Source organism: Chaetura pelagica, unplaced genomic scaffold (assembly GCF_000747805.2).
Source record: "Chaetura pelagica isolate M959 unplaced genomic scaffold, ChaPel_1.0 scaffold71, whole genome shotgun sequence".
Taxonomy (NCBI): domain Eukaryota; kingdom Metazoa; phylum Chordata; class Aves; order Apodiformes; family Apodidae; genus Chaetura; species Chaetura pelagica.
Window position 1 is genome coordinate 1,165,996 of NW_009952435.1, and position 23,293 is coordinate 1,189,288.

The 23,293-nt window shown below is 36.7% G+C and overlaps 1 protein-coding gene across 1 annotated transcript in view; it reads left to right on the forward strand.

Annotated features, from left to right (window-relative positions):
• Nucleotides 1–23,293, forward strand: part of ABCA13 (ATP-binding cassette, sub-family A (ABC1), member 13) — a 170,324-nt gene that overhangs the window by 134,430 nt on the left and 12,601 nt on the right. The window contains 5 exon segments of the mRNA XM_010008365.1: nucleotides 1,171–1,280; nucleotides 7,278–7,428; nucleotides 14,543–14,677; nucleotides 17,099–17,202; nucleotides 20,533–20,625. Coding sequence (XP_010006667.1) covers nucleotides 1,171–1,280; nucleotides 7,278–7,428; nucleotides 14,543–14,677; nucleotides 17,099–17,202; nucleotides 20,533–20,625 — 593 coding nt within the window.

Consider the following 23,293-nt stretch of genomic DNA (forward strand, 5'->3'; position numbering starts at 1 on the left):
TCAGGCATACTCGAGATGTCTGCAATCAAAAATCTCTGGATAGCGGCAGAATAATTTAAATCATAGGAATTTCTGAAAATCAAAAACTGGATAAAAGCAGAAGCACTGATGGTGTTTAAGAGGCAACAGATCACTTGTTTTTTTTCAGGTTACAAATTCATCATAGTGTTATTTTATTTCTTCTTGCTTATCTCTACGGAATTGCTGCTTTGTAGGCTAACATAAAAAAACAAGCAGGTAGCATAGCAGCTCCATGTCCAAAGAGAAAGCAAAGAAAAAGTGTCTTATTTGTAAAATGAGGAGTGAATTCTGGATTTATCACCAGGGCAAATGTATAGTTCCCATGCTGAAATCGTCACAGTGTATTTTAATATAGCATATAGTATCCTGTTTTAATAAACTGAAGTTTAGTAGTGATGATGGCAATGCTGAAGACTTCAGAGCAGCATTTATTTGGGGGGATGTTCATTATTTTGATGCTTTTGGGAACTGCAGATATTAATTTCAAAAATGCTTATATGGAAAAGACTTTTCTTCGTTGCTAGTAGCAAACTGGGAGATACAAGAAGCTAGGGCATGGAAGCGCAGGTCCAATGACATCCTGCCAGTTATAGATCAGTTGTTGGGAAACTGGGGTAACCAGGAAGATGTTATTGTTGATTAAAGCCTATTTATCAATAAGACAGTTGATTAAACAAGTACTTAAGAAGTTATGAAGTACTAATATGATCCTGCCCTAGCTTAAACATATATTAATTTCATCTAGGGGCCTGAGACAACTGTTGAGAGTCAGTGTGTGTCTTGGCTGTTTGATGTTCATTTACTTGCAGAGTGATGCAGCTCATGAGAAGCTGAGAAATACTGAGTCTATAGATTGGTAGTCAGGACTCTTACACAGGACTTGAGATCCTCAGGTTCAATCTAGCATTTGCTAATAATATGGGAAAATATTACATTTAGCTATCGGGAAGCATTTTAATTGGAGTGCTAAAATCCTAAAGAAGTCACTTTTAGGAATTAGGGTGGTAATAGAAAAATTATGTAGATGTGTTTTTTGATAACTTATTTTCCGTGACAAAGGGAATTTGTACATATGATCTAACCATATACAGGATCTTACAGACATATGCTAAGAAGTATTATTTATTTATTTATTTTTACCTCTGTTAGTGTTTTGGACTTCTGGGAACAAATGGAGCTGGGAAAAGCACAACATTTAAGATGCTGACTGGAGATATCATCCCATCCGGAGGACGTGCTGTTATCAGGACTCCTACAGGGTAATTACACAAGGCTCAATCAGAATAGTGCTGATTGATAATGCCAAAGATCAAAGACCCAGCACACCTTCAGTCCTTTATACTGTACTCTAAGGACCTGTCTTGTTCCCTTTTCAATGCATATTGCTTTATTGTTGTTAACTCTCTACAGGAAGCATTTTAGCATAATTTCATTCCTTCTTCATTGAGAATAAACTTGTCCAATAGTAAAAGAGTAGGGTCTATGAAGATTTAACATACAACCTTTTTAAACTGTAACAAAAATCTTAACATGCAGCATGTCCAGTTGTGTGGACATATATGCCCCATACTAGTGCTGCACTGAAAGGTTTCCAGGCTCCGGCTGATGAGCAGTGCTTCAAGTGGATAATCTTAAAATATTTTCAAACACTTGTGCCTTTCAGAGTAATAAATTAATTTCTGTATTGATATGCTATGTAATTAGTATCGCAGGTAGTGTTGGTGATATTGAAACTAACATTGATGGAATATTAAGTGAATAATGGACTTTTTGGGTTAGATGTAACCAACACCATTTTTCCCAAGAAATCTGGAGCAGAAGTAAAATTATTTTTTAGTCAGGCCAAAGTAAAATGTATATGTGTATATAGAAATGTATTCTGGGCTACTTAACAATTTTTAAATTGCTCTTTTCCTAAATGTTGTCTCTATTTCAAAACAGTGTTTTGGAGAAGGACAGGTAAAGGTTTAATTCAGAAAATTTTTAATGGGAATATTTTGGAATTTCCAAAATGACAAGTTACATTTCTTTGGTTTAGAAATCAAATGCATTCATAGATCAGTAATTGCTCACTTTACAAAGATAATAATCAGCAGAGGTAACTTCAAAATGTAAGTAGTTTCAGTCATTGCAAAATTGAGTTTTCTGGAAAGTTTATGCCTCTTTTGAAAAGAAGTCCATCACCACTACCAAGCATGATTATGCATAAGTGTGTTTTGTTTGATTTTTTCATTATCTTACATAACATATTTTTTTTTGAGAGATTTAGTGTAGAAATAATTTTATTAGAAAGAATTCCTAAAATTATCAGAAAACAATTGTTAGCCATGAAGAATAAATCACTAAAGAGGTATTAGAAAGATTCTTAAGACATTAATAAGTGATATGAGTGAGGCTTTACAATGGTTATATAGACCTTTAGATAGTTGTTAGAATTTATGATTTACCAGAAAAGAAGACAAAATTTTTCAGATATTAAACAAGAACAACCATAACAAAAAAATATTTAAAATTAGTTTAAAGAGTCTGTCTCCATATTATGGATATTTGCAACCCCAACAAAGGAAGAAGCAGTATTGAAACAGTTACTTTGGAAGATGTGGAAATAAAATACTGATACTGAAGTACCAGCAGTCTCCCTCATAATCTTATGGAGTATTTTCATAACATTTTTTTACCTGTATGTTTAAAGTATGGTGCTCTAAGCTATTAAGAGACACTGACTGGCTTTTGAACAACATCCATACAAAGAAGTTGTCAATCTTGAATATGTAAAACAGTTTACTGCATGGTCTGCTTAACATTTAGACAATTATTTGTGACCTCTGTAGCACAGCTCTTCCCCTTTAAGAGTACAAATGGACTCAAATTAGCTCATGTTTATCTCTACAGTCATGAGTAGATTGACACCAGTGCATGAGCTGACTATGGTATAAAAGTATAAATATTTTTGTAGTTACTTTTTCTGAAAAATAGCTTGAAGAAGTTAAGGTCTGTATTAAATATGTATGAAGAAAAGCTGACACTTAACGAAGTGGTAAAACAACAGAGAACAAAGTAAGTCCTCATAGTCTTTGAATCTCTGCTGAGCTGATCTATCAGCAGATGTTGTACAACTGATCCATCTTTTTTTTTTTTTTTTTTTTTTTTCTTTTTTTTTTTTGAGTGTACTTTGGCCGTTCTTTGTTTTCTTCCCCTTTCCATATTTGTGCTTAAACCTTCATCAGTGACTCTGTGTCATAAAGCCTCCCTCAGCTGAGGAGTGCTAAACACAGATTGGAAGAGGCAGTGTCAAAATCCTTTGAAGTGTCCTGTCAAGATCAATATAAAATAAATATTGTGACTAGTGTTTGTTTTTTGTTTCCTTTTTGGCACCCTTTGTTTTGCAGTCCTTACCTTTTTGTTTTCCTGAATAGATCTAACTTTAAGATCATACTTAGAGCAAAGTCTTACTTGTAGTGGGGTACATAGTGGAAGAAATAGATAAGCTGGGTATCCTTTTGTTAATAAGTTGCCCCACTGAAGCCTGATCCATTTGGCAGTCTTCCTCATGTAATTAATTTACCTCCCATGACTTTATATCTTTCTTATGTGCAGAGAGACCCTCCGTTACAGCAGCTCCCCATCCTATTTGAATTGTCGGTCGTCTCACCTGTTGGATTACAAAGTCATAGGACCAAAGAGTTACTCTCCAAAGAGGGGAAAGTAGAATAATTTTTTTATAGCTAGAACTTGGACTCTTTTGATAGTTATATTCAGCTTGATAAATGATTTAAAATGTATTTCAAGTAGCTTTACTTGAAAAGAAGAATAAATTTACATCAGTATAATGCCTGAGATAGCTGTTGCTACACTGTATATCAGTATAATTAGTTTAATTATAACTAAGCTATAGGTACATTAATTATATTTTAATCTTGATTTTTATAATATTAATTGACCATTTAGTGAATACTAACTACAATGGAATGTCTAACTACTTTTGGAATTTGTAAATTTATATTTAATTTGACTAATTAATGGAATTTATCTCTCTACAGAAGCCATTATAAGTACCATACTTATCACTGCCTTTATTTTAACTGCATGCAAAACTGCAGAATAAGTGAAGCAAAGTGCATAGTGGATTCAATAATGATAATTTTTTTCCAGAAATGGCCATAAGGCTGATACTGAGGGCAATAAGTTGTCTCTGGAAAATTGAAACTGAGGTGTACCTTTGGAAGTCACCCCACAGGTACCCAGAAGCTATGTTGCCAGTAACTCCTGTAGCAAATAAAAAACAAATCTATTCTCTGCAATAACCAGAGGAATTCATTGTGTTTACTGTATTATGGACAAAAAGCCTGAGAGGGCTTGTAATCTCTACTTAGATGTTCTTTATCTCCATGTTTAAAATGACCTGATTTTTTTCTTCCTGTGTGTCCTGTTGTTTATATGAATGGCCTAATGAGAAATGCTAGCATGCTGGTAATAAAAAGGCAGAAAACAAATGTCTGCTTTTATCTAGCTTGAGAAAAAACCCAGCATTTTGCTGCATGCTAATCTATATTTCAGAAAATATTACAAAATATATATTTCAAATTTTATTCTGATAATGTAATATATTAAGATACTTGTTAAGGAAGAGGAAGATTATAATTAGTTTCATATCTGACATTAAAAAAAGCATTTATAGTATATCTTTTATTGAAAAGTAAAACATTTTTAAATGTTCATTTGATTTAGACCCATGAAAATGAAATCTGAGAGTTTAACCAAATTTCAGGGAAAATCAATTTCCAGAGATGAGGGCAGTTTTCCATTATAAGATATGTATTCTAATTAAAAATTAAGCTGTGGTTTTCTTTCATCGATTCTTTCAGTATTCAAAAAAAGCTTAGGACTTGGCTAAACAAAACTGAAAGATGAGCTCCAGTTTTTTTTATTTGGAAATCTACTCAGTGATATTGCTGAGGGAATCACAGAAACACAGAATCCTAGGGATTGGAAGGGACCTCTAGAGATCATCTAGTCCAAAGATGAAGAAGAACAGGCATTGTACTCTACATACCAAAAAAAGTCTCAATAAAGACTTCTTGTATGCCCTTTTTTTTTTTTTTTCCCCCCTTCTTTTCTTCTGGTCAGATTGTTTTCTGCTTTGGCAGATAGAGAGATGGAGAAAAATTAGGTCCATGACTTCTGTAGTGAATATATTAGAATGTCTTTATTAATGGGGGCATGTTTAAGGTCAGCACTAGTTGATAAAGTTGCAAGATAAGGATGAGACTGAGTAAGAATATTAATTGATCTATTCTCCTTGTACTCTTCTATGAAAGCTAAAGGTCAGTGGGTGGGATATTGTTCATCTAGGGCTGTGTGCTTTATGGGACATCCAACACTAAAATCATATCTCTATGGTTAGCACTGGGGACACTGATATACTTTTGTTTCCTGATGCAAACTGAGTAACTATTGTCTAATATAGTTGTAGCTAAAGAACATTAGATATATGTTATTTTTTGCAGCCATGCCTACTTATTTTTTGTTCTTCATGATATGGAGCCATTCCAGACTAGAAGTTTCTATCCAGCTACAGGGTTCATGCTGAGTAAACATGGAATTACTCGTTGGTGTGATTTGTTCTCTTGTGACTGAACCTGGGTATTTATCAAAAGCCCAGTCTTTTGTATCTCCAAAGACAGCAGCTGCACCACAATGAAACCTTGTTAGCATGCCTGGATCTTCCTACTAAAACAAACCTCTGACACATCTCTCTTTGTTCATCAGCATTTAGATAGCATTTCTCTGTGAATAGCGTTCCACTATGGTGGAGTTCATTAAAAAAGGAGTCCACTGCTTCTGAAAGATTATGCAAAAAGATCAACATTAATGAACCCATATCTTATGGTAAAGATGACCCTAAATAAGCAATTTAATTTGATTTACGTATGGCTGGAAACTAAACTGGTATAAACATATATATACTTAATTAAAATAACCTAATAGCAGATATAAATTAGTGAGGAAGTGCACTTCTGGTATCCTCTTTCCCCTATCACTCCTTTTCTTCTTGTCTAAGTCTTTAGCCATCTCTTAAGAAATGTCTACAGGAAGCTAACTTCCTTGGCACCATCAAAACCTAAAAAGCTACTAAAAGTTTATATCTGTGCCATTAAGGGCAAAGGACCATTCTAAAAAATTCCCATCAAAGTTTGTCATAATCATGATACTTTATCTTTTGATAGCATTACAATATATTTTGATGCAGTGGTTCATTATGTAAAATGCAGAATTTGTGCTTTCTTTTTCTCCCCAGACTTCTGGGTCTTGTTAACGTGAGATACATATTTATATTTTCACTGGAGCTGGTATTTGTAGATCCCGTATTTAATACATTTACTTTGTGTCTAAATGATTAATCATATATTTAGTTCTCTTAACCAGAAACAGAAAACCACTAAAGGGAAAACAGTTCTGTTACTCAGAACCTTTTAAAACCTTTTGTCTTTCAAAGCTCAGATTTTTTTACTATTAAGTATCTTAGTTTTGACAGGTCTTTTCTGTACATGTGAATCAGCATCATTGAATGTTGAATTAGATGTTGGAATAAATGGGATAGATTTAGTGCCATTATGGATAATGAGACACCCTTGCAATCAAGCTTGCTTCTTAGCAATGAATGTAATTTCAAGTAATAATGTTCAGCTACAAAGTGATGACCAAAATCTCTTAGATCAGGATAATTGTGTGGGTTTTTTCCTGTATTGTTTTTTAACCTACTAGGCTTTGATATTCTGTGTTTTGTTGGTCTCTTGCTCCTGAGAGAACTTATGCATGTGTACGTGTGTGCACAGACACAAGAAGAATACCCAGCAACATTACTCTCTCCATCTCTCAACTACTGCCCCTTTGATATTGAACATGATATATGCAGTATGGTTTTGAAATATGTCTCCTTATAACAGGGTCTATCAAAAAGGTAAGAAAGTTGAATCTGCTAAGAAGTAATTCTCGTAGATCTGCCCTCATCCTGTGTTGCTCTCTTCCCCTTGACACACACCCTGTCAGAATAGTGACACATAGGTGGCAGTGAAAGGGACAAAAAGCATGTGTTGTGTGTGGGTAAGTGATCATAGCAAAGAGTTTCAGACTCATTTGCCCGGGGAGACAAGCATCAGTATCTTTGTCTTCAAGAGTCTGTGTGCCAAGGGTGAAACGCAGGCCTGGGTTTTTTTTAAAATGACATTCAAGTCTTTGTCTGTTTCTTTAAACAGGTCTGAAATGGATATACTCTCTGCTAGCTCTGAAGGCATTCTTATCGGCTATTGTCCACAGCAAGATGCCCTGGATGAACTTTTAACAGGTTGGGAGCATCTTTATTATTACTGCACACTGCGTGGAATTTCAAAACAGGATATCCATAAGGTAACTATCCAGAACAGATTTGCAGGGGGAGCTGAGGCCAAGTTGGGTTCTGGAATTTATAAAGCAATTGTACTTTTTTTGTTTACATGAGAGAATATCTAATATTTCATCTAGCATCTTTAGTAATAAGGTTTTTTATCACTACTACTTTATTTAAACAATGTGATTTTTTTCTGTGTGTTATGTCAGTGCAAAACACAATTAATGTAATTGAGGGTAGTAAAATGACACCAATGCAAATGAAATCTCAGGCATAAAAACTCTGAAGGAAATGAAATTTATGAATGTTTCAACACCTTCATTATCAGACCTGGAGAACTGGGAAGAAACATCACATGTCCTGAGTCATGCACTCCATAGAAACACTTTTTTCAGAGGTGGGATTAAACTCTGAAGGAATAAAAAAATTGCTGGAGTGTGTCCAGAGGAGGGTGACCAAGCTGGGGAAGGGCCTTGAGAACAAGCCTTATGAGGAGTGGCTGAGGGAGCTGGGGCTGTTTAGTCTGAAGAAAAGGAGGCTGAGGGGAGACCTCATCAACCTCTACAGCTACCTGAAAGGATGTTGTAAAGAGGCAGGTGCTGGTCTCTTCTCAAGTAACTAGTGGTAGAACAAGAGGGAATGGCCTCAAGTTCGACCAGAGAAGGTTTAGACTAGACATTAGGAAGAAATTCTTCACTGAAAGGGTTGTCAGACATTGGAACATGCTGCCCAGGGAGGTGATTGAGTCACTGTCCTTGGATGTGTTTAAAAGTTGTCTAGACGTGGCGCTTGGGGATGTGGCTTAGTGCTGGACTTGGTAGAGTAGGGTTAATGGTTGGACTAGGTAATTTTAAAGGTCTTTTCCAACCTAAGTGATTCTGTGATTCTGTGATTGTTGAATGATTATTTAAGTACTCCAAACATCTGGGTGCTGAGATGACAGCTGCCAGCACTCTGCTAGTGTCTTAAACTTCACAAGATGATAGCTGCATTCAAACTGCCTGCTGGGAGCAGACCCTAAGATAATTCAGCTGCTGTACCAGGCCTGAAGCTGTTCAAGGAGAAGAGGCCAAACCCTTGTTGGAAAATGCCTCACAGTTTACTAGGTGATGACAATGTCTGGGAATGTCACTCAGAGGTTTTGAAATTACAGATGCACCTGCATCTGGGCTGACCAGTAAACAGTGCTCTTTTTCTGTAATGAGGCAATCGGTCAGCCAATACCAGAAATTAAGTACCAAATGGATGTAGTGTAAAAGGTGGGGTTTTTTTCTGTCTTTGCAGATGAAAGTTTCTGATCTGACCTGATTTCAGCAGCTCAGTCTCTTGTCCTTAGTTGCATCTCTATTAACATGAGAAAACCAGAGTGTGATATGAAGTTAGTGTCTGTAATTTCTGTTGTATAGATTAGCCCCATGTAGTTTCTGTTACTCCTAACATGAGAAAATCAGAATGTGATATGAAGTTAGTGTCTGTAATATAGATTAGCCCCATGTAGTTTCTGTTACTCTAGGATTGTCCTTCTAACCTCCAGAATCTTGCCTGTTGTCTTCCATTGCAATTAATAACTGGCAACAAGATCATTTGACTTCCCAGCAGCAATTTTTTTGGAGGATAAGGAGCAGGATTGGGAGCTACATGGAAGCTTGCAGATAGAGTTCTGTGGTGTGCTTAAGGACTTGGGTTTTATAAGTAAATTGTCCCATGCAGCACTGAGCTTTTCTCAGGTGCCTGGGAAGTTTTCCAGATTGTGATGAGCAGGATGATATCAACAAGTTCCTATACCGTGCCTGCAGGGTGTCTTTCTACATGTGCATAAGTAAATGAATGCTACTGCAATGCTGCCCGCTGTCTGTATTTGGTGAGGAGCCACAAGGGTAACCTGGCTTCATATACTTTCTCTGTAGATAACATGAGAATAGTGCTCTCTCTGAACTATCTGGCATTCATAAAACCCATTTCAGCTTCGAAAGTATTTATGTATAATTGGGGTAACTAAGAGCTTCTACTTTATGTTCAGATCCAGCCGTTCTCTGGGCAGTTAGTACACAGCTACTCCAATGGTGGTTATCAAAAACATTTGGGGAACAGCTCCTCAAATGGTGTAGTAATTCCCATACAGGTCCTGCTTCAAGTGGATTAAAATAAATCCTGTATTATTTAGAGATGAGTTATGTTACTGAGGTGACTGGGAGGAGATAAATATTAATCTTTTGATTGTCCTGGACCTTAAATGGTCTAGGTGTAGCCTTCGTATATTCTTAATAGGCAACCTTCTGTGCCTTAGTTTCACATTTGTGATACAGATAGTTTTTCCTTTCAGTTGTCCTAATTTTTTGTCTGCATAGATTGCAGAGCAGACTTTGCTGCCATATGCTTGTGAACAAGGCATCAAAGGCCTCCTGCAAATAATATTTAGCTACTATGGTTTACCAAAACCTGAAATGCAGCTGTCTCAGAGGTAAACAAATGTTTTTGTCAGCCACTTCTTCCTACTGTGTGGCATTGCTGTCAAGTGTTGAACAGCTGCTGTGTTTCAACTCATCAATGGCTAGTGCCTGAAGAAAGTGTGCATTTAAGTGGTCTATGAAGAAAATAAGGCCTGGGAATGCTTTGGAATAGCAGCTGTACGGAAGTGTAAGCTGTTGTTTTCTTATTCCCTCCTGCCTACGATACAGTGCTTCAAGCCTGCCTCTGCATGTTTGCCAGGGAGTGTTTATGTGAACGTGGTAAATATTCTACAGAATATGTTCTAGAGAGTACATGGTTTTGATGTGGAAAGCAACATACATGCACTTTGTTTTTTAATAAAACTGGCAAGTGGGCAGGTGACTTACAGGATGTGTTACTGCTAAAATAATCTATTGAAGCACTAACCTCAAGGATCAAACCCTTTGCTAGACAGATTTATCAGCAGCAGTTCAGTGCCTGACATAGAGCTGAGTGCACTTAAAGTTCCAAAACAATAATTAACTGAATGGGAAATGAGGAGAAAAGCAGGTCATTTGGTATCAGTGTTAAGCTTCATGTAATGTAAAGTTTTACTTTACTTTCCAGAGTGCTCTGAAAGTTTCTTTTTGCTGCAAAACTTGAAAAAAAAAATGAGTGGGGTTTTTTTAGGTTCTTCAGACAGATACTAATTTAACATAATATTTTTAATTATTATTTTTATTTCTTCAATATATCAGATTTCAATATCCCAATTTATTCTGAAAGACAGCATATAGCTGTTAAAAAATATAATATATTAACACAATATTAAGTGACATCTCTCATTTGCATTAAAACTCATGTTGCAAATCTCACAACAAGCTTCATCAGACCTTCGGAGGAAACCTCTTGGAATGTTAGTATGGTTTCTCTCTACGTTAACTCTCCAAGAAGACTTTTGCATTGAAGTGAGAATATATTTTGCTTCCTTACATCTTATAAATTCTACAACTGTATAAAACAGGGATTTGTACATTCATTTATTTGCAATTTATTTCTTATTTATTCCTTGCATGGCTGCTTTTTTTGGACACCAAGCAGAAATAGTGTGTATGGTTTAGTTAGATTCTGGGGTAAAGAAGTATTTCCCCCTAGAAGATTGACTATGAGTATCCACTTTCCTAATGTAAGAAATCTAACAATTCTGAGTTTACTCTGAAGCAGAATGAATACTTTTTTGTGTGGAATTGGTGAATGATTGTTATTTAGGATGTTCAAACTTCGTTGCATTCATTTACTCAGAACCTGACACTTTGTTTGTCTGTTTTGGAAGTGTATTTTTCAGATTGCTCTAGAATTCATCCCATGCTTATTACATTTGTACTAGGTATGATACATATTTTCAGTATTAGGCCAGGCATGCTTTATGAAGGCTTGTTCAAAATAAAATAGCAAGAAGTTATACATCACATTTATTTTATTAGAAATAATGCAAAATTAACACACTGATGCATACAGCCTTTCAAGCCAGGATAGACATGCTATCACATTTCTAGTCTTCTAACAGATTAAGTCCTTGCTAGCTCAAAGCTTTTCTGAAACACATACTAACTGGTAACTCTCAGCACCACTTAATTTTTTACTTGAACATTAATGGTAATTTTCAAAGAGAGTGGAAAATCATTAGCATTATAGTTACATTATTAACATCACTTACTGCTTTTCAATGAGGTAGACATGCCTCTTGGTTTTCTGTAGGATAGAAGACACCGTGCCTACTTTAACCTTTAGTCCCAGAAACGTTAACATTGTGTGCAAAGATTCAAGTTACCTTACTGCCTCTTCTGGAATGAAGAGAGTCTTTAGGAAATGCACAAAATATTGGAGGATTTGGTTTTGATTTCACAGGTTGAAAGGCTTATTCCAATGCCTATTCCAAAGCTAGGAGAACTAGTCCACATTCATTTAGGGAAAAATAACTTTTGCTAAAGATGTTAGAATTGCTGAGGGAAAAGAAGATAATTTTAAGCAATATTGGCAAATAGGGAAATTCTTAGCTGATGGATGTAAAGTCTGTTATAATTTGGACTGAAGGGGGGAGGAGGATGGAAAGAGTTTAAATACATTGCTACAGCCATGACTAGATGTAAAACATCTTTATGGTTCAAGTGCTCTCACAATATACTTATTTGCATATAGCTATGTGTTTTAATTTGGCCTCAGTGTTGCCAACTTGCTAACAAAAATTGATGTATCTCCTCACTCTTCCCCGCTGAAAGTAATTGAAAACAAAAATAGAACATCATGATGAATATGACAGGGAGAGAGAAGGTGCTTGTGTATATATCTCACATTCAGTGAGGGAAGGAAACCATTAGCATTGTAAATCTCTTGCATAATTGTATGTATCTGTTTAAAGATTTGTCACATGTCCAATTCTGAATTTCATTTAAAGCAGTTTAAGAGGGATTTTCACTCTTACTTTATAGAATAGTGTCATACAAACCTCCAGATAGCACTGGTTATACAGAGAAATGAAGTTATAATGGAGATATGCAGGCTCCTCCACAGTATCCTAACACATAAGATCTCTAATTTCATTCAAATGACATTGTTGTTGTTGTTGTTTAGGTCATATTGATGAAGCTGAGACTGTTATTATATTCTTATATTTGCTGATGCATGTTCTGCAGTAGAACTTGGAAATTAAATGAAAGGATTGAGGAGGACTGCAGGAATAGGACATTTTTTGGGTGCAGTTGGGAAATGGTTAGGAGTAAGAAATGAGCTATTCCTGCCTTCGTGTTGCTGAGGTGATTCAGCACCAAATCTGTTCTAATTTGATATGTTTCCCACCAAAGAAGAGTATGTAGATACCTAGTCTGATTGGAGTGTAATAGAATGATCTACAAGGTTGATCTTGGAAGATCTACACATTCAAAGCAGTGGCAAAGTGGGTACTATGAAATTACTCCCACCCCTTTCTTTTTAGCTTAAGTTAAATGTTGGTGACTTTGTAGGAAGGTAATCCTGTTGTCAGTAACATCCATGCATTCCCAGCAGTAAAGCAAGTCAGTTTAGTAGAGTGCATGAGCTGTCTACCATGTGCTTTAGAGGTGATCACTTTACAGGCTGTTTTGGTGTAAGATGATACCCATGTTTGGAAGTTAAAAAATCATTTTTAAGAAGTTCAAAAAAGCCCAGGTATTATATCTTACCATATAGCTTCAATGCTTGACCATTTCTAAGGCTGCAGAATGTTTGAATTTGCAGTACCTCCTTTTTTTTTGTTTTTTTTTTTTTGTTGTTTTTTTTTTTTTAACCTTGTCAGAGCAATATTTATGAAATGTGGCTTTTGTATGAGAAAAGGTATCACTGTTAGATTATACATTAAGGTACACCAAACACAAGCGACTGTTAATACTAGTGCCAGGATCCACACTTAGGATACTACAGATTCTCATGACTGCAGCATCGTTTGTGCTTACAGAGAACTTGCTCTCAGAGATGTCTCTTATTTTTAAAATCTTGCTAAAAGACTGATGGTTATCTGTATCTTTTTCTAAGGAATTTTCATAACACAGTCTTATTAAAAACATTATGCTTACAACAGTTTATTTGAAATGGGTAGTGAATATTAATTCACAATATTGTTTATTGATTTAATGTATTTTCTATTGGATTTTCTGAATTAATTGGAGACTGTCCATCTAATCTGACTAATCCTTCCAGTCATTCCTTGCTTTTTGCTGAAGGTACTGCAGAGGGAGCAAAAGGAATGCCCCATACTGCTGGGGTTCTCCTGGCAGTTGATCTCAAGCAATAGGGCACCATGTAATGACTTGTTTTACAAGAACCTCCCGGCTGTCTAGGTACATCTAGCTTAAAGGTACACTGGCTCTATTACAAATTTCATCACCCCTTGATGATAGTCAGCAGTATGCCACTGAACACCTGCTGCTTTGCAGGGTGCATCTGGTAAGTAGAAAATTCACTGCTGTGTCTGTGCTTTAGCATGAGGTGTCCCTTGATGGTCCAACAGCAATAGGTGATACAGGTGGAGCAATATTTGAGAGAGCCTTGTACATTAGGACTTGCTCTGACAGGTAAAGGCCATAGAAGACAGCATGAACACTGTCTCCAGCTGTGTGCATGTGCCTGCCCAGCTTGCTCAGATCACACATACTTAATTGAAATCAAACTAGCTAGAGTAAATTTACCCCTCTCAGTTGTTAGAAAGATATATTAATTGAACACTAAGTTACCTTTTGTCTTTAAGAGACTAAATGCTTGACCTGTGGCTTGATTTTCTGCCATTTCCATCTTTTGTGGCTGATGTAGGATTTTCTCATCTGAATTTTCAGTCCTTAAGATGAAATAAGATCAAATAAATACTTCAGACAAGGTAAAATAGGCAACATCACTGACACATTAGCACAGAACGAATGCTGTGACACACAGAGACAAAGCCACATTTTCTATCTATGAAAATCCTTATCCTTTGTGGAGAACTAAGGGGTGCTGGAGCAGCTTTTAGTATGTGTCTAGGAGTAAAAAATAATAACACTGTGCAGCAAATTGGGGTAAATAAGAAAACAGCACATACATATGCTTAATATGCATGAACAGAGTGTTCTTTCAATCAAGCACAAATGCCACCTAATTTGGCTCATCTTTGCTGGCCTTTGAATATCCAAACTACAGGTTGCAGAGGACCTTGTTACCCGGTTACAACTCAATGCCCATGCTGACAAACTGGTGAGAACATACAGTGCTGGCACAAAGAGGAAGCTCTCTACTGCTGTGGCTTTAGTTGGTAAACCCCAAATACTTTTACTGGTGAGTAAAAGCTATAATGTGCCCATGACAAATTGCTTCAAATTTAATTTATTGTCTTGTATGTTGCTATAGAGAAAACCAAGTAGTTTCCTGGTCATTCCAGGGAGTAATCGATGCATGGATGAGCAACTGTACTCTTTGTTGTGATGTATAAATGCTTATTTTGTTCTCCAGTGCTATCAAAAATAATAAATTAAATTATTTTTCTCTTTCCTTTTTTTTTTTTTTTTTCCTTGGGACAATTTGGTGAGCAGGCAAAAAAAAAGGCCACCAAACACACACAAATGTAATTGTAGAATCTCATAGCCCAAATGGACTTGTAATTTTTTTAAGCTTTCTTTATGTAAAGGAATAAAAAAAAAATAAATGTAAAATATGTTAGTATTTTACGTATTCTCTACTTCATATATAACTTTAGAAAAATAGACATGAACAGTTCTACTGGCTTCTTGAAGAAGGAGGTTTAGTATTTTAATTAGTATTTTGGAGCTGGTGTTATTAATTACTGACCCATCTTTTTCAGGATATTCATATTCCTTGCTACGTCGTGCTTCATAAATCAGACTAGTTCTTTTATTTTTGTTGAATTCACAAATCACACAATCAAACTAATACTCCTGAATGATATTAATTTGAATTATTTATCACATGTAGTTTTATTTGCATCCTACTGCTTATTTAGGCCTGAAACTGGCCTTTCCGGTTTAAACAGTGCAGAAAGTTGCAAAGCTTTGGGAACTGCATAATGATGACACGACATTCTCTTTGTTATCATTGCTTGGCCTGTTGTTTCACTAGAGAAGATTGAACATCCCTTTCTTAAGTCTTGTCTGGGAAGAGCTAAACCAGTTAAATAGTGCAATAAACCTTTCTGAACTGTAAGAGGGAGGGTATCCACTTCCCAGAGTTGGGGGGGAAAGCAGCACTTCCAGTAACAGATTGCAGACTAAGCAGAACCAGATAAAACTGGTGTTATCACGGGGCTGGCGTTTCAGGAGCACAGACACAATTTGCTGCTTTTAACTTCCTATCATTGCCTCACTTCCGAGCAGAATTATTTTATTTACATTTTATGCCTGAACTGACCGTGGCCCAGTTAGTAAAAGGAGGAGACAATCTTAATTCAGTGCTTTTTCCCAATTTTAGAAAATGTTCCAATTGTTTTTTAACCATTGCAACCTACATCTTGCTGCAGGGCACTGACTTGCATATGTAATGCCAAGACATGTCTTGACATGTCTAAACATGTCAAATGCTTTAAAACATTTGGCTGGCTTTAGAAAACTAGCGGATTTTTAATGGGTTGTCAGTATTTAAAAGGCTTATATTTTTTTGTCTGAAAGCAAAGGCACCATTGTAAACCATAGAATCTGCTTCTAGATTGCATCTAGGATCATAGCTATGAGTTTAATAATGGCATGGGTTGTTTAATTTTTATTTCTTTTTACACTTTCTTTGTTAGCTATTCACACGTGATAATAAGAGACTGAATTGAGTTTTTTTTTAATCTCTACCACTGGCAGCGAGGCACCAAAATCAGCATCAAATTGGATGCTTTGTTTGCTTTGTTTCTTGACAACTTCACTTCTAGTTTCAGCTGGAGCTCCTTCCTGCAAATACACTGGTCAAGGCCATTCCACCCTAATCGGTGCTGACACTTGTCATGGTATTCCATAGTACACAAAACAACTGGAAGATTTTCCTTCTCCCTAGTTTTGCAGTGACTGAGACTAACTTTTGACAATCAGATATCATTCCTTCTGCTTCCATGAGTGGATGAAGTAAAAATTTGGTTTTCTAGATGGTTTACACTGTGTAGCACTGACTGGGCTGTTATTTAATCCTGTGAATTCCTTGCATCATGGCTGAGAGTTCCTCTTGATAGCACTTTGGGAGTAACTGCCGGAAGATGCAAAATCCAAACATACTATTCACATCTGGTTGTGGTATGGGCAGTGCAGGCAGTCAGGAATTACAGGACTTGTTTGTGCTCATGGTAGATGTGCATGCAGGGAGAAACAGGCACCAGGCTTTCCCAGAAAGGGCAGAAGAACACCTGCAAGTCTCTCCTATTAACAAAAGTATATTTGTGTGTATATAAATTTACAAATATTTTCAAATATTTACAAATAATTTCAAATCTTTACAAATAATATTATATTTATTATATCACTATGCAATATAGAAGTATGATTTTAATATAAAGTTTATTTAACAAAAAAGCCTTCTATAAGTTTAGAAATGAAACCATATGTGTTAAAGCAAAACACTGATCAAGGTGTGTTTTAAGTGATCTCCTGAAAAAGTAGCTTTTTTAGAGAAAAACATTTTATTGTGAGCTTTGTTAACTCTTTGTGCTGGGCTGGAGCTGTGGTATGTTTTTCCCATGCTACTGTATTGTCATTTTCATTTTTCCTGTAGGATGAGCCCAGCTCTGGGATGGATCCCTGCTCTAAACGCTACCTTTGGAAAACCATCCTCAAGGAAGTTCAGGATGGCTGTGCAGCTGTGCTAACATCCCACAGGTAAAGCCCTTATCCCAGCAGCCAACATATTCCTGTTCTCTCTCCTCACCTGCTGCCAACTGAGAGCAGAAGAGCTTGTTCTAAAGCAATGCTCACCCTGGTGTGAAACATGAGATACATCTTAGTATTTTATGGGAAATCTTTCCTGCTCATGAAAATTGAACTTGTGTAAATCCTAAATATTTTCTGTATTTGATTTTAAATATTAGAACATGGCTCAAGGGGACTGCAGGAACAAAACCAAAGCCAAACCAAAACAAAAAAGATGCTATGAATTATTCCTTTTCTATGCTTTCTTGGAATGTCTTTCTTCAATGTCTCTTTCTTGGAACACCAGCTCATGTTTTTGCAGCTTCCCACTTTACAGATCCTTGTAAAGGGAGGTTAGAGTGAAAAGCCCTCTTCTCATTTTATGAATTATTTTGTATTGCATCAGTGTTTGAAAAGAATGAGTTGTGGCATCCTAAAGACAGATTATCTGTATGTACTACTGGAAATGGTAGGAGTGACCCTATCCTCTTAGAAGAGTCTATCTACATTGCATATCTTGTCAATGCTCTGATATGGTCATTGCTGTATCAGTTTAGTGGAGGAAATGTCAATACTGTTTTGTGACATCTTATAAAAAATTGAATGAATTAAATGTTTCGTTAGGGAATATAGTGTATAATTCTATATAAAATATTTTTAAGTGAGGGAGAGATCAAGAAAACAAGCTCAGGGAGGACAGAGTTCATTAATCAAAACAGCAAAGTAACATTTGGCCAAATAAGATTTGAAGGATATATGAGTCAATAAAAGAATGCAACAAAACTTCCCTCAATATTTTCTAGATGTTGTTAATTTTATTTCAGATGTTCTCAAAATATATTTGTTGTCTCGCTACATATGTGTGCTATATTATTGATGGAAAAATGCTCTCAAAAGTTTCTAGTGTTCTGTTTATGGAAGCTGAATCTTGAAAATCGCATTCCTGAATTTGATCCCCCAATTGCTTACCAGTTCACTTATATAGAGAATGCAAGTTATGTGTTGTGAATTAAATTGGATGTTTTCCAGGAACCAGTCTGCTTTGGCTTTCCAGTCAAGATTAAGAGCCCTTACTTGTCAAACACCAGCTAAACAGAAAAGGACAGTGGTCTTGTTGCTAATATGCTGTAAACTGACACAAAATCCATCAATTTGCTAATAATTACTCATTTAGCTCAACAAATGAATTACTTGAAGGTACACTGATAGTGTACATACTTAATTTCTAATTAAGAAGACACTGTTGTGCCAGGGTGGAGGAAGGAGAAATTATTTTATACTCTATACGCTTTGCTGAAGGCCATTGGAGATTTATTAGAGATTCTTTCAAAGGCTGCTTGTGTAAGTAAAGTAATTTCCCTTAAGAAGTGAATCTTCATGCATATCAGCAAACAAATGCACACTGTTTAGAGATGGTTTCCTGTATAAAAATTATTTTTTGAGATATATTTACTTAATTTTCAGAGACAAGATTTACCTTTTGTTTTGAGGGAGAAGAGGTGGAATTGTATTAAGTGTCCATATAAGAGTAAATTTGTGTTATTTTGCCACAGCTGGGGAGTGTTATGCCAAAGGAAGTATTAGGTGTTACTGCACCCCAAAGGTTCTTGCTAGCTTTCAGATTTGTGGGAAGATGTATTAGCAAGCACTCTCCCCATCTCTCTCAATTATAATGGTTTGGCAGTTCTCAACATGTCACTGTCGTATTTTAAGGAAATTGTTCCTAAGAGATTACTTAATTGTTCAGTAAAAGCATTTTCATTTGGAGTGGCACATGGCTGAGGCACACAAGAAAACTTTTTTAGCTGTTTCAGAAAGGTTGGGGAATGCAAGCAATGAATTGCAAGTACATCAACTGAGATGCTGAATATATAACATGGAATGGTTTGGGGTGGAAGAGACCTTACAGATCATCTAATTCCAGTCCTCCTGCATAGGCAGGGACACTTCCAAGCTAAAGAGACTCAGCGCCCTCTGGCTTTCCTCATAAAGGAGAGGTTCCACTCCCTTCATCATCTTTGTGGCCCTATGCTGGACTCTTTCAAGCAGTTCCCTGCCCTGAGGGGCCCAGAACTGGACACAATGCTCCAGATGTGGCCTCACCAGGACAGAACAGAGGAGGAACTCTCTCGACCTACTAACCATACCCCTTCTAATACACCCCGGGATGCCACTGGCCTTGCATCAAGGGCATCTTGCTGGCTATACCTTCTGTATACCATGACCTGCAGGTCCCTTTCCCCTATGGTGCTCTCCCTTCCAACCTTCCAATCAATTCTATGATTCTGTGACCAGATTGCTCAAAACCCCATTCAACCTAGTCTTGAACAATTCCAGGGATTGGGCAGCCACAACTCCTCTGGGCAACGTGTTCCAGTCTCACCATCCTCAGAGAAGAATTTCTTCCTAATATTGCATCTAAATCTAACCTGTTTCATCTTAAATCCACTCCCCCTTGTCCTATCAGCACATGCCCTTGTAAAAAGTCCCTCTCCAGCTTGCCTGTTGGCCCCTTCAGGTACTGGAAGGCTGCTATAAGGTCTCTCCAGAGCCTTCTCTTCTCCCGATTGAATAACCCCATCTCTCTAAGCCTGTCTTCACAGGAGACCTGCTCCAGTCCTCTGATGTCCTATGTTTAAAGCAATGCTTTGGAAGAACTCACACAATTCTGTACATTATGTAGAATGGCAGCTCTTCTGCCCTAAACTTTACAAATAAAAATTATTATTTATCATCTGAAGCAGCTGCATTTAATGGGATCCTGCTGTTATCTTCAGATGCATTTCCATGAGTAAAATTCTGTTTGGATTGTAGTGTTTTGCATCTTCTATCCTGCAGTCAAATGGTAACTAATTTTCAAGGGTAAGTATTATGCAAGAGGAAAGCTGAGAAAACTTAGTTAATTCTTCTCCCTTTGTCCTTTAGCTAAGAATGACCACAAACAGTTATTAAGAGGAATAACAGGGTTCATGGCTCTCAGATTCTGTGGCAGTTATGAGGCTGCCTATCAGGTATTTGCCTGTGGTAATAAAACCTTTGTAAGGTGGCCAGAATCATCCAATTAGTTCTGGACTAAAAACATAAATTCTATTTTAGGGCTTTCTTGTTGCTGTCATGTGGTAATAAGTTTTGATATGTACTGACCAGGGTTACAGTTTGGATTGTTGCCTATAAAGTCAAAGGTTTTGTGTACCCGTTTTTGCAGCTATCCAGATTCCTTCCACTTTAATTGAACTTAGGTATAAATAGTGTTCTATGTTTTCACTATATTTTTTCTCACTTTTTTTTTTTTTTTTTCAGTATGGAAGAATGTGAAGCCCTCTGCACACGGCTTGCTATTATGGTCAATGGAAGTTTCAAGTGTCTTGGTTCTCCCCAACACATTAAGAACAGGTATTAGATGTCAACATCAAACCTTCTGCAGCTACATTCAATCTAAACACTGGCTAGACACTTTAATAGTGCCAAAACATAAATACTTAAAACTGCTAAGCACATTTTTCTTTACCTGCCATCACTGAAGTTAAAAAAGAGCCAATTAGGATATCTTAGCAAGCTAAATTGACATATAGCATTGATAAAATGCTTTCTAGTCTGCACTGGTAATTGAAAAAGACAGATCTGTATCTAAAATGAAGCACTTCGCACTCAAGCTGTGAAGTACATTGTGAGAATTCATTGAGTTGAAATACCTTGTGAGGTATTTCTTGTAACAGGAAGAAGCACTTTTAACAGGTCAGCAGCCATTAAGACAATGTATGTTGAACAATCTCTGCTTCCCACCGAATTCAGTGCCAATTGCAGGTATTTATGCCATGTGTTCTGTGTCCTTTTCCTTTTGTTGATGAGCCTTTCCTCTGCTTGAACTCTGCTCATGAGTTAATTTAATATCTGTTAATGAGAATGTTTATTGAAAGGATGGGCTCAAACCACCATAAAGGGAACAGGAACAGAAGCTGAGGGGAAAGGTGCTGCAACTTATGGCTAGAACATGTACATTCCATAATAAGTAGAATTTTTATGACACCCAGATGATTAGCTGTGTAAACTGATAGAGCTCATTTCCAAGCAGCAAAGCTACACTGCTCTGCACTAGCTCAGCCTTTGGCACTCTTAATTGCAGGTATATTTGACAATGTAAACAAGCTTTACAGAAATGGTTTGGAATTGCTGTCTCCCATTGCTATAGGGCATAGGTGATTTGTATCTCAGATAATGTCTTGTTTCTTGGGGTACTTTTGGCTTTCTGTCCTTGCCTGTGGGTAGAAGTGTAAGCCCTAATTTCACAGCTATGTTAGCATTATGGGCCTGATTCACATTTACTTCAATAAGCTCTCTCCTTCCAAGGTTTTTTTCATCAAGACAAACTTTCAGCTAGAGACCTTACAAAGTGGATGGAGGACAAAAATGAACTCGACATCTATACTTCTGATTGCTCTCTGTGATCATAGCCTTCTTTTCATGTTTAAGTACCTTTCAGAGAGTAGTTGCATCAATTTCTGGAGGCATGAGAATTCAATCTGCTGTTTCTGCTTCTTTTGTATCTAGCTCTTTGTCTTTGCTATCCTGTCTTACTTCCAAATTTCATAGCATAAAGTGTGGCCTGTTGTCCTACTAGCTGAAGTACTTTCTCAGAAGTGAAGACACCCTCTATTCCTTTTGTAGTAAGGGAAACAAATGTCTGGAGAAGAATGCAGACCTTGGAGAGGCAAAACTGCTTTTTGAAGATGTGTGTCCCCTAATAAGGAAACAGGTATTTCTTAGGCACTTCACTTGAGTGCATAGTTAGCTGGGATAAATATATGTTTCCCCTTTTTATGTTTCAGATCCTGTGGAATGAGTGAATGTTTCTTTTCTTCTCAGCTTGATCTTCAGAGGGCAAAATCAGAAATTCCACAAAGGCTAGCTTCACCTTTATCCTCTCAGTGGCTTAGTCATTGTTTTGCCATTTCTGATGTTTCCTTTAGCAGCATCTATTCATCCACCTTCTTAGGAAGCAAGACATCATAAGCATACTCATAAGTATGCACTGTATTAATACAAACAGGACAGTTATGTCTCAATTTTCTGCACTGTCTCTGTAGGTATACACCTTTCAGATCAGAGTAAGCAAATCAGTGCAGCAGAATATACTATATGACATGCTAGAAGTATCTTCAAATTAATTCTGAGGATATCAAAACATACATAGCTCAGCCATTCAACAATCAAGGCTGTAGGAGTGCCTTTTTTAAATTCTCCAAAGCAAGGCAATGATAAGAATGTTTGGCAGTAATATTCATAGCAATTATTTTTTAATAAGAATTTTAACTTTTTCAAAAGCATATCTTATTTGTATTAAGAACATATCATACTATCAGCAGGTTTGTGTTCCTTGTATTGCCACGACAGCTCTTTAGTATCTGTCAGTGGATTTCATGTGGGATAATATGTGGATTGGATACCAGTATTACTGAGGCTTTCCATAGAAAATGAATACTTAAACCTGCACTAGGATTTTTCATATAAGGCAGGGGTAAAATGCCTTCAACATCTGGATTATTGATTAATTTAGTCTTCAAATTCCCGACACTTATTGTTCAGGACTCTTGAATTTCTCTAAAACTTTAGAGCCTTTTATTAGGAAAATAAAAGTCACTATCTTTATCAAAGGATCTAATTAAAATCAAACAGCTGTCTGAATTTGCTATGACTGCCTAATTCATTTTCTTAGCTTCTGGAAATTAAGATATTCTAGAGAGCACAGTCTTAAAACCTCATGTACACACAGCTGCTTATGCTTGCTCTTTTAATTTTTCATTTTTTAAATAACTATAAAGAATTACAGAAACACAGAATGTAGGGGTTGGAAGGTACCTCTGGAAATCACCAAGTCCAACACCCCTGCCAGAACAGGACCACCACAGAATCTAGGGCAGGTCACAAAGAAACACATCCAGAAAGGTCTTGAAAGTCTCCAGAGAAGGAGACTCCACAACCTCTCAGGGCAGCCTGTTCCAGTGTTCTGTAACCCTCACAGTAAAGAAGTTTTTCCTCATGTTGAGGTGGAACTTCCTGCACT